Here is a 16907-nt window from a genome sequence, read left to right as displayed (position 1 = left end):
CACTATTTTTAATTTACCTATTCATATATAAAGAAACAGTTTTAATTTAAATAAGTTTTTTATTCAAAAATAAAACACAATGTACTGGTATTATTTATAGAACTATTAAGCTATAAATTTTTAGCAAGGATAGAACTATTTATTGAAAATAAGAGACCTATTTATAAATAAATTTATATTAAAAATAAATACTTTAACATTTAAAAAAATAATTCTATAAAATATAAAAACAACATTATAAAAAATATGGCATAAAAAAAAAACAATATTCAATTTTAATCAACAAAATATAAATCAATGAGCCAACAAATAAAATTTTCATTAAGAAAAAAAAACTTTTAAGATGAACCTGATTTTCAATTCAAAGCTTTTAACTAAAACTGTTTCATGGTATAAATATATATAACACTAATATGCCAACACACACTTATATACTAATATAACACTCTATAATAATGCATGTGCCTTGTACTATGAACAAAAAGTGTTGTTTATACATAATATGTAAACATGTTTATTTGCTATACAATTGTATATATGTACAGTTATATTTATATGAACTTTTAAAACTCATTCAGTTCTGCTTAATGCTGCACGTGCTCTTTTGATACGTAACTGATCTTCTTTACTTTTAGATTTAGGAAGATTCTCCTTCATCCTTGAAATTTTAACTGTGTTGAAATAAAAATCCCCATTTATTCTAGGATTTTTATAAGCAGGGACTCCATATATTGACACAAAATAATTGTATCTTTCAAATAAGATTTCCTTTGCATAGTTGTATAGCTTAATATCCAACTTATTGACAGTTCGAATTTTTTCTTTTATTTTAGAGGAAATGTTGAAATTTTTCAGATACTCTTTTGCATAGCTAGTATTCCAAGTCTGAAAAGGTTCTTTAAACTCCAATTGGAATGTTTTCTCAAATACAAACTGACTCTCTATTGGGTATTCCAAGAGACCAAAATAAGCCATTGAAGCTAGATTTTCTTTTGCTATTGAGAGCATTTTCTCATGCAAATTTTCATTATAAAGTAGTTCTATTGGGTTGCAACTAATTTCAGAAATATTTGACAGCATCCATGTCTGTCGGTTAAATCCCAGATTTTGAGGGCAAGATAAGAACTTTTCTATTGACAAGTTTAACCACAAGGACCCTTTAAAGCACGAAGGAATTTGTGATGCAAGAGTTCGACCTTGACATAGAGAAGCTGCTGCATCCCAGGAAGCACCTCTTTGTATATGGCGAAATTCACTTATAAAACGATGAATTGGTTCACGAAGTAGTGTAGCATATAAGAATTTTCTTGGTCGGATATTATAAATAGAGTTTATAAAATTTGGAGCACATTGTTTCATTGTGGCTAAGTCAGGATGCAATCCACATGGCCATTTAGGTTGTATATACCGACAAATCAACCATATTTCATCACTGTTTTTCCTGTAGCACATACAAGATGGTTTCTTAGTGCTTTCACATTTACAATTACTATCCTTAATGTTGAAAACAAGGTGCTTTTCCATTGTTGTTCCACCTGTTTTCTGAATATGCACAAAAGATAAAACATCATCAGAGTCTTTACTGAAATTAAGATTTCTATAGTGTAAAAACAAATTATGAAATTGGCTGTGAACATTTATCTGGAAAGGCTTTGTCACACGTACAAAAAAGAACATATACGAGAAATATGTAACAAATCCAAATGCCACTAAAATAAATAGCCTTTTGTTAAGCATTTAAACCATTCTAAAAAAATATACGTCAAATCATTAGTCAAAAAGACAAATCATAAATTTTAAGAATAAAGTCAAAAGATTAAGTTAAAATTTGAAGAATGGAAAAAAATCTTACTTAAAGTTAATAATTAAAAAAAAAAAATTGTCACTTTAGAAAATATTTAAAATTAAAAAAAAAGCCATCTGATGTCAGCTCATTGTTTTGCTGTCTTTTTTTTACATATTTGTCCTTTCGTGATAGTTGTAACTTGTTTTGAAAGCGGGAAATGAAATACTTTAATAACTTAAAAACAAATAACTCAAAATAAGCAGTGAAAAAAAACCCGCATGGTTCATTCAATCCGAAATCGAGCAATGACAGACAGTAAATTAACTTAAAATATGTTAATTCAAAAATTAAGCTTCGTCTCACAGTGAATTGCTTATAACAAGCTGGGACAAAACACTTTTTTCTGCGATTTGATTATTCTGGTAATGATGACCAATATTTTGCTTCTTTATTGAATAATTATGCAATTTTTGATAATTTAAAAGCTTATAAACTTTTGTGTTAAAAATGTTATACTTCTCTGCGTGAGTTGATTACAGGATAGGAAGCTTGTGAAATATTATGCAAATTTATATTGGTGTAAATATATATTTTCTTCTTCTCGTATTGTTGCTCCCGGAATCTACGAAACTCTTTATTGCGGGTTTCGTGAAACTCTTCTGAGAGTTTAATTACTTCCGTACAATGTAATAGAATTTTATGCACAGTAGCAGGCATATAAAACCACAAACTAGATAGAGGATTAAGAATCATAGATGGAGGATAGCGCTCTTAATAAAATACTAAACTTATCAAAAACATTAAAATTCAAGCCAAAAACATTGCTAAACTTTTGTTTAATTTCTTTCGAACGCTGTTGCGCACTGGATTTATCATCATCATCTCTAGGTTGCCACTTTTTTTATATTAAAACGATAAAATGTAACAAGCATTCAAAATCAACTAGCCCACGCATGAAAAATAGACAATTTGAAACTGCAGTATTCTTTTTTCTTAGATGAGTAATTTTGATAACCTTCCAGTTTCCACTGTAAATTTGCTATAACTGGAAGTTATACTGTAATTTAGTTCTACTGTAAATCTGCTAGAACTGCTATAGGAACTGGAAGAATTTTAAAAATTCAAAGTTACTCATCTAAGACAAAACATTTATGTGATCCTCGATGTAGTTCTTATTCTCAAATGGTTTGCTAATGCTTTCATGCACTATGCACTATGCACATATGCAATTTAAATATAATCGTTTAAATACCAGTTATTTAAACAAATTATTTATATGTAAGTATTATGTTGATTTTAAAATCTACTTCATTTTTCATTAAAAATTGCACTTTTTTTAACGAAATTTCTTACTGTAATAATGTAAACACAATGCGTATTAATGCTCCCCGTGTAAGGGAGCTGCCCTTGTAAGGGAGCATTTGTACAAAAAACTGTTCAGAAAATTCAAAAGTATTATACTTAACCATAAATATTTCTGAACATAAATTATGTTAAAATGTTGCTAATAAATTTAAAAAATAGCGAAAATTATTTACTTTCGATTTGTTCTGAAATTCTTTTTGTTTTTTAATTTCTTGTAGAAACATATAAAGTCTTCCCCCTCTCCCCTATGTAATACCGGAAGAAAATATTTACTTTAGTTTATATAATTTTTCGCTACCGTAATAAAATCCAGCAAAAAATGGAAATGAAAATAGCAAAAGTAAAGTTACGGAACAAATATTAATATTATATTTTACGAATACTTTAGTTTTATTCCCCTGTAATTATATTTTGATAAATTTCCAGATCAGTTTTAACTCGATGTTAACTCAATTAAAAGTATTCTTTTGATTTGTCAACTATCAATACTAGCCTTAATAATAATTTAGTTGTAATACAGTTATTACATACCAGTGTATCATTTCTGAGAAATGATACACTGGTATGTAATGAGGGTGTTCCGAGAAATTTTCTCGGAACACCCTCCCTAACACCCTAAAAACAGATTTTATCCTTAGGTTCGACGATCATTAGGTCTTAAAATTTACTCAACATAAATAGTTACGGTTAGCTTCATTATTAACCTCTAATTTTTTCCTCCTATATATACATTGTATATATCTTATGCATATCCTATATGTTGTGTGTGTGTATATATATACATATATATATATATAAATATATATATATATATATATATATATATATATATATATATATATATATATATATATATATGTATGTATATGTGTGTGTGTGTGTATCGTGGGTATACTGGATGAAGACGTTAAGTCAAGAATTGGGAGATTTGACTTAATGATGCAGTATTGTAAAGTTTACAACGCTCTACAAACTGGCAAAATACACTAAGTCGAATGAAACATCATCTTTTCTCTGATTTTAAAATACATTTAGCGTTAAGTTATAAAATGGGTATTTTAAGAAAACTTAAATGATTGATTTCTCTAAACAGTGATTTTTGAGTTAGCGTTTTTTGCCAGTATACCCACAATATATATATATATATATATATATATATATATATATATATATATATATATATATATATATATATATATATATATATATATATATATATATATATTGCTCTATTTATAGAAAATATTGAGCACTCTCATACAAACACAAGATATTATATATATATATATATATATATATATATATATATATATATATAGAGAGAGAGAGAGAGAGAGAGAGAGAGAGAGAGCTATTTCAAGTTGTATTATTTTCAAATACAATATCTTGTGTTTGTATAAGAGTGCTCAATATTTTCTATAAATATATATATATATATATATATATATATATATATATATATATATATATATATATATATATATATATATATATATATATATAATGACGAAACAACTATGTATGGTACTGAAAGTTTCATGCCTAACGGCAATCATCAGCCATGAAATACAAATCAAAAATATATAGAGATGTATTTTTGATTTGTATTTTATGGCTGATGATTGCCGTTAGGCATGAAACTTTAAGTACCATACATAGTTGTTGTTTCTTCATTATATATATATATATATATATATATATATATATATATATATATATATATATATATATCAGTTTATTTAAGTTAAAAAAATACTTTAATAGTTTTTTCTAGTTGAAAAGTAAACTAAAAAAATCTAATAAAAAGTTGGTTTTTTTGTATATTCTAGTTTAATAATTTAATTGTTATTTAATAACTTTTTTATTGTAAATCAAATTTTTTCCTCCTAGATTTTTTTCCCCATATTAATGCATTTTAGAATGACATGCAATTTAGCTGTGACTTTTTTTTCTTTTGAGATTAAAGCTAAAGTTAACTTTTACCTATATTTTTTAAGTCTGATTTATGTGTGTTACTGTATAAATTTTTATGAAATTCTATTTTTATAATGTGATTAATTTATTTCTAAAAATATTTTTTGCATTTTATTAGTGAATCACTATTTGCAATTAACTGTTTTGTAACACTCTTATTATCAGAAAATTTATTGATATTGATTAGTTGATATTGCATGATTTGAACTGATATACTTAGTACATATTTGTGTACAATTTTGTAAAGGCTCAAAAGATTTTGTCATTTTATACTTTTTAGTAAGAAAATGTCCAAATATAATTGATTTTATGGCACCACGAATCAGTGCATTTAATATATTGCAGGGGAGACTTCTCCTTACAGTGTTTATTTTTATTTTTACAGCTTTTATAATTGGTAAGCTTCTTATTTTCTTATCTTTGTTCTTAAATTAGATGATGGCAATGAAGGAGTTTTTCTAAGTTCTTTCACTTCATCTTATTATTCTTCTTATTGTTACGTTATTATTATTGTTAATATTTTATTATATATTGATAAGAAGAATATTAATAATATTAATTAACATAATTGCATATTATTGTATGTTGTTTATCTTTTGTGTTGACCTTTTTTTTAGTTTACTGTATTCCATCACTGAATGAAACAGCAAATCTCACAGTAACCTTTTCCAGGTAATAGAAAAGATTTTCATGATAAAAATTAAAATTATTCAAAACTTAAGCTTTTACTTTAAATTAGTTGAAGTTTAAATAAGAATGCTTCCTTTAATCAAGTTAATTAATGACAACTGAAGACCATCGGGGTAAAAATAGTCATGTCATTTCTCAATTTTGAGAAATATGGAATTTTAAAGTTTAGAAGTGTCTTACTCTTCTATAGGGTTGTAGTATTTTTAACTGCTCTTTACTGGTGATAGGTGATTTTTCAATTTTTTTGCTAAGTCAGGCTTTTCCTCTGTGGTTTTCAGTTATTGGTAGAATTAAAGTTTTTTGACAAGATAAATTAACAATAAATAAAAAACAAAAAATAAAAAATTTAAAAAAAAATTGTTTTGGTAGGATTTTTATTATAACTTAAATTTGAATTGAAGATTTTCAGATTCGCTCCAAACACTTCTATTGAAGCAAGTCAAAGATCTTAATGAAAAGGTAAATACATCAATGAAGACTTGATTTTAAAGATCTTATTGCAAAGTTGATTGTTTGAAACAAATGTTGTATTTTATTAAGAAACAGTTTTGAGTAATATAATTTTGTATGAATCACCTCTTGACAACTTTGGCCTTCATGACTTTAAGCCTTCATGACTTTAAGATATTTTAACATAATTAACATAATTAACGACTTTTAATGAATGAGCTGTCTTGGTTTGAAACTCTCTTTTAAGACTTTGCTTAATTTACGTAAAATTTAAATGATATTGGGTAATGTTATGAAGAATCTAAAAAGTACATTGTTTTAAATTTGTGACAATTTTTGATGAGTTGTTAGTTAAATGTAAGAAAACTTAGAATCTTAGCATAGAGTATAATAAAATTTAATTTTAGGTTATCAGACCATTGGAGGAGAGAATTAATGACTTAGAACTGAAGTAAAAAATTGTTTTATAAATTTTAATTTAACACTATTTAAGTGCTGTTTTCATTATTTCACCAGGTGTTTTGTTTTGGTCTTGCATTTAAAAACATTCTCAACAAATATTAGTTTGCATAATGCTATTTGTATATATATAGTTATATCATGGCTATCTAGAAATACAGGCCTTGACAACGCACTGAAACTTTTTTTGACTGGAGGCCGAGTGAAGCGCTAATAAATAGAGTGGATGTGGACAAGAAAAGCAAATTAAGTATATTATTAATTAGATCTAGGAGTCTTATAAGTAAAATTATACAATAAAGTTCTAAGGTTAATAAAATATAATAAAGTTATAACATAACATATTAAAATTTAAATAGACTGAATGTCATGACAGTTTTATAACTTTTTGTCTTGACTCCTTGGAGCATCTTGGAGATTTAATATTTGCTAAATTTTTTAGAAATATGTTTGCTAAAGTGCGGCAGTGTCTTTCATCAATACCAAATTGAAACTTTTCCGATACAGATAAAAATTGTTTCATCAAAAATGATTGACAAAATTCTTCTGATAACTGCTCAAACAAAATAAAACAAAAAATGCACCACTGAACAATGTTATCAAAGGGAATAACAAGACCACCTCTATTCAGGTCATCAATATAGGCACCACATTTTATATAATAAAATTTTGTATCAGTATAATCATAGCCATTTTTTCTTTGAATGTAACCAGCGATATATACAATTGAAAGCAATGATTCTGCTTGAACTTTATCTTCTAATTCTGGTAAGTTGTCAAAAACCTCACATTCCTGCTCATTTAAACATCGAAAACAATTATTACAGGAATGACCATTAAAACAATCATCAAAACACTGCATTTCTAATTGGAGAGAAAGTTTTGCATGTTGGATTCTAACTTTTTCTATGACAGACTGAGCAGTAATAAAATAGGTTCCTCCAGAACCCTGCCTAAGCTTGCTGAAAGTTTTCTCCAATGGATAGGTTGTGAACCACCCCAGGATAACATAGTCATTTCCACAATCCAAAAGATACCTTGCCATGTTAACTAAGCCCCTACATACATGAGAAATAGATTTAGAAGTATCTTTTGAAAGCTGCTTAACACGTTTAGGGCCTGACTTTTTCATTCTTTCAACCATATCTGCTACATCCAATAAGAATAACAGGCTTTTATCTGTGTGTGATCTTATAACTGCACGGTTCTCATCTTTATAACGAATATCTGCTCCAACACCTTTCACATTACAAATTTTCCAAAACTTCACAAATATAGAAATAAACTTGATGGTGCCAATAACATCATTCTTTTTAATGGATGGATGATTTTTTAATGCTGCAATTGTTTCATCACAGAAAACTCGCAAACAAGTACTAACTTTCTGTCTCTCAATTGGTTTTGGTGAGATGGAAATATCATTCAATTTGCTAAGCTTTAAAAGATTGCCAGACTCTAACTCATAAAGATTCTTTAAATCAGCCCATTTTGCTATATGTTTATTACCATCAAACTCAAAAACTAACTCTCCGTTTTCTTCAGTTAACCAATTATTACGAACACACTTCATAACATGAACAAAATCAAATAACAAAAATGTGTGCTCGTCATCTCCGCACCAAGGTTTTCCTTCAATTTTATTCATCATTTTGAAAAATCTTTGATTTACTCTATTTCCATCAGCAAAAACCGATAACAATTTTGTATTGGGTTGATTGTTAATCATTTCAATAATTGGTTTGCATTGATTTAAAAGAAAATCAGAATCTAAGCAATTGATTGGAATCATTTTTATAAGAAACTTTGGTCCACCAAATAAACATTTTACCATTATAGCCAACATAGTTTTGGCAAGGACACCGGGTTGATCAGCAGAATACCCAAACAATGTACCTCCATGATAAGTTAATATAGATTTGATATAAACTTCATCAACCAACAATACACATTTACGCTGTGTATCTTCAATACTCATCAAAACATTTTTCAAAATTCCATACTATCTTGTGATCCAACTTTTGAAGTGATTCTTGTCAAAGTTCTAATACTTGGTAATTTATAGTCATCGGAAATACGACTGTACAGTGACCTGGATATTGCAAAATAATCAAATGCTCTAGTAATTATATCAGCAGAGTAAGTAAATTCACCAATTTTCTTTTGAGACATACACTCCATATGTTCGAGTAATATTTTTTTTTTATGGCAAATATCTTCGTTTTTTAAGTATCGAATAATCTCATCGAAGACAGACCAATACTTACAATAAGATGATGACTTTCTTGATAGAAGAATAGGAATACTGCAAGATGATCCAAGGTGAAACGAAGTCAATGTTAAATCCCTATTAATAATAACCAAAAACTTTGCAATACCACATATAAATTCTTTTGACTGAACGTAAACATCATCATTATTATCATTTATGTTGTATATAATAAGATTATTATTCTGCAAAAGTCTCTCTTTGATGTTATCAAATCGAAAAAGATCATATTCTCTAAAACTATCTAGTTTATCTGATGTTGTATTTCTTATAGTGAAGAATGAAAGTTTTGTTGGTCTGGGTTTAGAAGGAGGTAAACTAAGACAGCTAGATGGTATGTTAGGAAAGACAGTTGGTGGTTCTGTAGGACGCTCTTTTGCACGATATGATGTAAATGATTTGCAATCTACAGGCCAGTGAAAACAACACACAACAGTGTACTTGTTAACAACCAGATTTTTCCTAGGAATAGCTTTTATCCATTTGTCTTTTTCGTATTCATCGCTAGGAAATCGATAAGTGGACACCTTTGTAGTTGATGACGCATAACCACTATTACAAAATGGTACACAACATTTTCAAGCCATATTTGATAATTCTTTATTGATAAATATATTGAAATATATTGCACTTCTCATTAACATTTATCTAAAAGTGCGAAGTTTTCAATTAAAAAACGTAAGTTAGATTAGAAAACGGTACAAAGTCGCTAAAAATTTGTGTTTATGCCAATCGCTGTAGAGTATTACTACCGTAAAACAAAAATAATTAAATATGGTGGAAATCCAGCCATATTCAATCGGCCTCCAGTCAAAAAAAGTTTCGGCGCGTTGTCAAGGCCTGTATTTCTAGATAGCCATGAGTTATATATATAGTTATATATAGTTATATATATTTATATATATAGTTATATATATTTATATATATATAGTTATATATATTTGTATATATATAGTTTGCATAATGCTATTAGTTTGCTACATATTTGTTGAAAATATTAAAAAAATGCTTCTGATAAAACTTTAGGTCTTTTAAATACACAATGATCTCTATTTTCTGAGACATCTCAAACGTTTTTATTTTACAATATATAAAAAAAAAACCTTGTTAAATCTTAGTGTGTCTCGTTTGTTTTTTATTGTCAGTTGTAAAGATCAGTTGTATAAGTATTTCACATTTTGAGTGTATACAGGCTTTAATATTTAAATACAGGTTTTAATTTGCTTAACTTTACATAACTTTACACTCACTTAAAAATTTTTTTTTTAAACAGCCTTTTTATCAAACTGTTTTTTTAGCATTTTTGAGCCACTTTACTTGGAGTAAATTTTAAGTCAATGACTTTGGATTGAAATGCACCAAAATGTAATACATTTTCTACATAAGTTATTGCTCGCCCCTTCCTTCCTTCAATCAAAATACTTTTTAAGGGCTTTCTAGCTAATAGATTTTTAAAAGCTTGATAAAAACAAATCACATTCTCTAGGAATAACTAAATCCATTCTCTCCTTTGAGTAGAAAAAATAAGACTTAAATGCCAATAACTTTTATATACACATTTAAATATTTTATAGTGAAGTAATTGAATGAAAACAGTTCATTAAATAGTGTGTTTGAACATAGAACTATTAAAGAAAAGAATTCTAATAGTCTGCCTATTTATTGTCTATTTTATTTAGGAGCAAAAGTAAATATGCCAGAGTAAAATATCTAGCAGAAAAAGATCGAAAAAGAATTCTTGTAAGTAGGATTTTATTTGCTATTAACTAAAGTATTTTCATATGATAAAGAAGGTTGTTTACTTTCAATGAACAAACTCATAAGTAACAAGTAACATGGCTGCTAATTATAAACCAAATTTGCCTGGTTTTAAAAAGTACTGCAGGTTCTAACCAAATTTTACCTATTTTGAAATTAGATTACTGGTGGTGCAGGTTTTGTAGGCTCACATCTCACAGACTCTTTGTTATTAGCCGGACATGAAGTAACTGTTGTAGACAATTTCTTTACTGGAAGGAAAAGTAATATTGAACACTGGTAATATTTTAAACACATTTTAACACATAATAATTCAATAGAAAAGAGTAAAAGTAGAAGAGAGTATTTTATAAATAGAAAAAAATAGCCATTATGAAAATAATCATCAAGAAAGTAATTTCAAAAAAAATTTAAGAAGCATAATTTTCATTTTAACTTCTTGTTGAACCTCTTTTACTTTAAATTTTTAGGATTGGACACGAGAATTTTGAATTGATTAATCATGATGTTGTAGAACCACTTTACATTGAAGGTCAGTTTTTTTTAAAAGTACTTAAGAATACTTAATTTAAACTTAAAAAAAAAAACATTTGAAAAATGAAAGTAGTCTTTCTTTGTATAAGTATAACTGCTTCATTATTATTAGTGTGATATTCTGCAAACTAAAATGGTTGCTCACAAACTAAAAATGATCTTGAGTTAGATAATTTACAGTATACTCATCTTTTTTAGTTGATCAAATATACCACCTCGCTTCACCAGCCTCTCCACCTCACTATATGTATAATCCAATTAAGGTTTGTTAAATTATTTACAAATAAATGCTGCTCTGCTAAATAAATGTCATTCTGCTTTTAATATTTTAATTTTATATCAATTTACAACATGAAATTCTTATTTTATTTTTTACAGACAATTAAAACAAATGCAATAGGCACATTAAACATGTTAGGTGAGTTTTAGTTGAAGACATGATGTAATGCATGATGATGTAAGAGAGATATAATGCTCAATGTAAGACATGTGCGTAAACTTGATTGGTCACTTTATTATTGCTTGTTATAAAAGTATATTTATATGAATTGATACAGATGTGTAAATGCAAGTTTTATAATGGTTATTTTTTAAGGACTTGCGAAAAGGGTTCGTGCTCGATTACTTTTAGCATCAACGTCAGAAGTGTATGGTGGTAAATTTTTATTTGTGACTTATTTTTATTGATTGTTATTACTAATCAGATTTTTTTTTAGTTACAATATAAGTTTAGAAGTAAAGAAGAATTCAGACAACACAGAAGAATTGAATGATTTCTTCTTAAATTTTAGATCCTGAAATACATCCTCAACCTGAATCCTACTGGGGTCATGTAAATCCTATTGGCCCAAGAGCATGCTACGATGAAGGAAAGCGAGTGGCTGAAACTATGTGTTATGCTTATGCTAGACAAGTATGTTCTTATTTTTTAAATCTAAGTATAAGAATATAAGAATTATAAGAATCTAAGTATAAAACCTTAAGTATAATATCACTGAATTGTTCTTTTTTAATGTCAAGTCCAATTACAGCGTGACCTTCTTTAAAGATTATCATTTGCAAAGCTATTTATTTGAATACATATTTTGAATAAGGTAAGTATGGGTATTAAGGCCCGGCGGGTAATAAGGCCCACTAATCCAAAGTTAGGGTAAAAATAAATTGTGAAACTTTTTTTCGACATTAAAATATTAGAGTTATCTGGTTTTATCACTGGCAGCAAAAAAAAATCAGCATTTCTTTACCGTGCATTCGACAAAACTTATTATTCATTTTTATATGATCCAAATTATCTAGACTAGAATTAAATTAAAATTCACCAGAAGACTAGAATATTAACAAAAGCTACAAATTATTTAAAAAATATTTTTCAGTTAAGTTATGTAAACTTTTACATTACGTAAAACATGAAAAATTCGTTATGTAAACTTTTAAAATAAGTTATGTAAACTTTTAAAAATAAGTTATGTAAACTATTACATTACTTATTATTCTGCAAAAAAAATTTACTGAATAATAACTAAAAACAAATATAATTTTTACAAATTATATTTGTTTTTTAAATTATTTAGTTCTCTAAGTATAATTATAAGAATCTAAGTATAAAACCTTAAGTATAATTTCCACTGAATTGTTCTTTTTTAATGTCAAGTCCAATTACAGCGTGACCTTCTTTAAAGATTATCATTTGCAAAGCTATTTATCCTAGCAGTATTTTTCAGCTAGCTTGTAGAGGCCTTACAAACTTTCTTGTATATATTTTATCTTCAATTTGGTGAGTTGAACGAATTGTGTTTTGATTAAAGTCCTCCTCCTCCTGTTTCTCTTCTCCCCACTCCTAATCCAATGTGCTGAATGTTGGAATTAGGTAATTTTAACTAGTCAACAGCAAGTTAAACGCATTTTAAAACATCAAAATTTTATGATCCAAATTATCTAGACTAGAATTAAATTAAAATTCACCAGAAGACTAGAATATTAACAAAAGCTACAAATTATTAAAAAAATATTTTTCAGTTAAGTTATGTTAACTATTACATTACTTATTGTTCTGCAAAAAAAATTTACTGAATAATAACTAAAAATAAATATGATTTTTACAAATTATATTTGTTTTTTAAATTATTTAGTTTTTAATTTATATGTTATTTATGTTGTTGGTATTTAACTATTCAAAATTGAATAACTTTACCTTAAATTATCATAATTTATTCAAATTATATTTGTTTATCAAAGTATTTAGTGCCATTTCAAGGTATTTAATTCCTTATCAATGTTTTTAACTACTTATCAATATATTTAAGTATTTTATATTATTTAGTTAGATAAAATAAATTATTTACTCAAAATATTTTTCATTCTTAAGATTTTATTAAAACAGGTAATTAAATAAAAATTAAGAAAAATGAAGTTTTATTGTTGTTAAAAAAATTATTTTATTAATAAAATTTAGGAAAGGGTAGAGGTACGAGTTGCGAGAATATTTAATACATATGGTCCAAGAATGCAAATGGCTGATGGTGAGTCACTTTCAGTGAAATCTTTTGTGGCGAAAAGGTTTTTCAAAAGAATGTTTTGTTTTAAAAAATTGTAAATAATCAAAAACCTAAAAAATTATTTTGATTTTCAATTGACTGGCTGGTGTGATTATTCTGCAGTAATTATTATCATCAATAATCTTTAGCTTTTTAACAGCTGAAAATGACATATGGCAGATTGTTAATCTCAACTCCATAAGTACAATTAAAAACTTTGTTAATGACATTCAGCTTTTTTATTTTTAACAATTACAAATATGATATTTAAAAATAAAAAGTATATTTCATACAGTATTTTTTTTTTTAGGGCGTGTTGTGAGCAACTTTATATTACAAGCTCTCCAGAATGAATCATTAACTGTATGTTTATACTTTTTATGAAGAAAAATATATAAATTTGCTTTTCAGGTTCTTTAAAAAATACTTGCAAATCAGCAAATATAAAGCTATTGTAAGATAGCTGTATATTTTACTGATTGGCAAATCTTTTTATTATAATTATCATTAGCATTGTGTCACAGGTTTATTTGAGTTGAAAATTATTTTGTTCAAAAAACAGGCAATTTTTGGGTGAAACCTTTTTGTTCAAAAAAAAACAACAAAGTTTCTCATTTTCTCTTCATTTTTACATCAATTATTATGTTCAATTAACTTTGTTGATGTATTTATAAAAGCAAATGGGCCCCTCATACAGTTTTTCAGAAGGTTTAAATTTGGAAGATCTTTTTTTTTAAAGACTGCTCGCTATCTAAATGAAGTAAAATAGATTGATTATATATTATTGGTTATTGATATTTTTCTCATCTCAATTTTTAATGCTTTCAAGAAATAAATGTTTAGGTTTATGGAGATGGAGAACAAACTCGATCGTTTCAATACATCAGGTATTAATCTTTTATAATCTTTCAGTTTTTCTTTTTTTGCGCCTCTTCATAATAAGTCTTTATTTACTTTTTTCGCATAGTGATCTTGTGAACGGGTTAATTCTACTCATGAATGGAAACATTTCACAGCCAGTTAACATCGTATGTTAAAAAGTTTTTATATTCCTAAATTTACTTAGATTGATAAAGTTATCATACTCTTAAACTTACTTAGATTGATAAAGTTACTATTAAAGGCATACTATTGTGCAAACAATAAGATTGTTTTAAATGATAATATAGTATCATTAATATAGACAAAAAATAAAAGTGATATAATAAAAAAATAAAGTGACATAAAGTGTCATTTAAAACACTTGAAGCTGATGCACTCTGCAATGGCCTTTTAATCTGCATATTAAATTCTTTAACAGTCTTTTATTCCAAATATGATACTGTAAAAACCTCACCTTCCAGGATTTTAAATTCGAAAAAGAAAATCTACTATGCTATTTACTAGATGGTAATTTTTTTACCCAGGTGGTTGTTATTTTTGTAAAAAGAAAACTTTGATGGAAAAAGAATGGTAAAAAATTTCACAAAAAAAAGTTTTTTTTCCTAGGGAAACCCAGAGGAGCATTCTATCAATCATTTTGCTAAGATCATTGTTCAACAAACAAGTAAGTGTCTTTTAATACAAAAAACCTTTCACAAAAAATTGATAGTAATATCTGCTATCATATATTTGTTAACAATGAGGCTTACATATACGTTAGTGAGTAAATAATGGCTCTTTAAAAAATTTTACTACACCTTTTTTTCTTTTGCTTCTATATTCTGACAAAAGAAACAAAAGAAAAACTCAAGCTCTGTCCTATCTAAGAACCACTGGCTATAGCTATTGGTTGTTGGATAGGAATGAAGCGTTAGTGCATCTAATTATCAAGTAAGCACTAATAAATTAAACGTGGTGAAATTCTTAAAACAAGATTCCCTAACTTGATGATCTCAATCGGAGTTTAAGAATTTGTTCAATATTAATCACTATGCTATGAATTGGCAACACTAAACTTAAGATATTTGATTTTAATTTTTCTTTTTAAAACCCATCTTCTTCAAGTAATACGATCATAGAAATGTGATCTTTTTTTTAGCTGACGTCGCAGTGACAATTTAAAAAAGTAGCATTCTTTTCTGCATTAGATAGCAGTTCAAAGATAGTTTATATGGAAGGTCAAGAAGACGATCCCCAACGTCGACGCCCTGATATTGAACTTGCAGAGAAAGAATTGGGCTGGAAACCAGCGGTTAGTTAAAATTTAAATTTCAAGTTTGTACCCTTAATCTCTGAGTTTTGTAGTAGACAAATTATTTCTGCTGAAAAATTTTTTTTCAGGTTCCGCTATTGGTTGGTTTAAGTAAGACAATCGAATATTTTCGAAAAGAACTCACGAAAAGCGAGTCAACAAAAGATTTATGACTGAATAATAAAAACGAAATTTTTTCTTATTTTTTATGAAAATACATTTTGATGAGATTTGTTTGCAATTTAAAAATTTTTATTGTAATAACTTTTTGTTACAGATTTATTATTAAATATCTAATTTATTTAACTCATAGTTATTGTCATATTATTTTCAAAGCTTTCTTGATATTTTTTGGTTTCAACTGGAGTAAGGTTATGCAATCATAATCTTTACAAAATTTCTGAAGGTTTATTTATCATTTATTTATTCCATAGTGTTTTATTTATTTTTACTTTCATTACTAATATTTCTGTATAAATATATTATTCTGAACGTTTTAACTTATTGAATATTTTCATATCCCGTAGAATTTTGGAAATACAAAGATAGAAAAAAAAAACAGCGAGTTCTTAAAAATACTTTTCTTTTTCTTTTTAAAATTTTATTTAAAATTGGAATCTATAAATGCGTTATATATATAACACATAAATAGCACATTTGTAGATTCCAATTTTAAATAAAAAGTGTGTGTACAGTATATGAGAAGTTTGTAAACTATGTAAGCAGTATTAAAATATGAATTAATGAAACAAAAAATTATTTGTATACTGAACATGTTTTCTCTACTGCATATTGCTCCAACAAAAATCCCTCTCGGTCCGTTTTAAACTTTGGAATGAAAACTTAAGTTAAAAAAAACTATGGCTGATTCTATATTGTGAAAGAGGAGTGACACACTTTAAAATAGAGATTGATCAT

At 26.8% G+C, this 16907-nt stretch overlaps 2 protein-coding genes across 3 annotated transcripts; one reads left to right on the top strand and one right to left on the bottom strand.

Annotated features, from left to right (window-relative positions):
* Positions 1–269: 269 nt before the first annotated feature.
* Positions 270–2422, bottom strand: LOC145191354 (heparan-sulfate 6-O-sulfotransferase 2-like). Its single transcript, XM_080068429.2, has one exon. It carries the CDS (start codon positions 1735–1737, stop codon positions 571–573), a length of 1167 nt encoding a protein of 388 aa, XP_079924555.2. The 5' UTR covers positions 1738–2422; the 3' UTR covers positions 270–570.
* A 2927-nt stretch (positions 2423–5349) lies between these two features.
* LOC145191166 (UDP-glucuronic acid decarboxylase 1-like) lies at positions 5350–16565 on the top strand. 2 transcript variants are annotated; one of them, XR_016444942.1, is made up of 18 exons: positions 5350–5522; positions 5743–5797; positions 6217–6274; positions 6673–6716; positions 10670–10730; positions 10909–11027; positions 11219–11280; positions 11481–11545; positions 11661–11700; positions 11878–11937; positions 12074–12195; positions 13735–13801; positions 14127–14179; positions 14660–14703; positions 14784–14844; positions 15305–15362; positions 15837–15989; positions 16079–16565. XR_016444942.1 is itself a non-coding variant. In XM_090066625.1 (18 exons), exons 1-18 carry the CDS (start codon positions 5435–5437, stop codon positions 16160–16162), a joined length of 1245 nt encoding a protein of 414 aa, XP_089922751.1. In that variant the 5' UTR covers positions 5351–5434; the 3' UTR covers positions 16163–16565. The 2 variants fall into 2 exon arrangements, 1 of the variants encoding a protein (XP_089922751.1); XM_090066625.1 differs by having other exon boundaries at positions 5351–5522; positions 15886–15989.
* The last annotated feature ends 342 nt before the right edge of the window (positions 16566–16907 follow it).

This window comes from Hydra viridissima, unplaced genomic scaffold (genome assembly GCF_058129835.1).
Source record: "Hydra viridissima isolate aposymbiotic clone 2 unplaced genomic scaffold, HvirCarnegie_v1 scaffold_11, whole genome shotgun sequence".
Taxonomy (NCBI): Eukaryota; Metazoa; Cnidaria; class Hydrozoa; order Anthoathecata; family Hydridae; genus Hydra; species Hydra viridissima.
This window is presented reverse-complemented; position numbering and strand designations above follow the sequence as displayed.

What these genes read in the sequence shown, in the direction of transcription:
- LOC145191166 (XM_090066625.1), top strand. Translation starts at nt 5,435, where the DNA reads ATGGCACCACGAATCAGTGCATTTAATATATTGCAGGGGAGACTTCTC. An exon ending in AAGAATGCAAATGGCTGATG is followed by an intron (nt 13,802 to 14,126) that starts GTGAGTCACTTT and finishes TTTTTTTTTTAG; the next exon opens with GGCGTGTTGTGAGCAACTTT. An exon ending in CGATCGTTTCAATACATCAG is followed by an intron (nt 14,704 to 14,783) that starts GTATTAATCTTT and finishes TTTTTCGCATAG; the next exon opens with TGATCTTGTGAACGGGTTAA.
- LOC145191354 (XM_080068429.2), bottom strand. Translation starts at nt 1,737, where the DNA reads ATGCTTAACAAAAGGCTATTTATTTTAGTGGCATTTGGATTTGTTACA.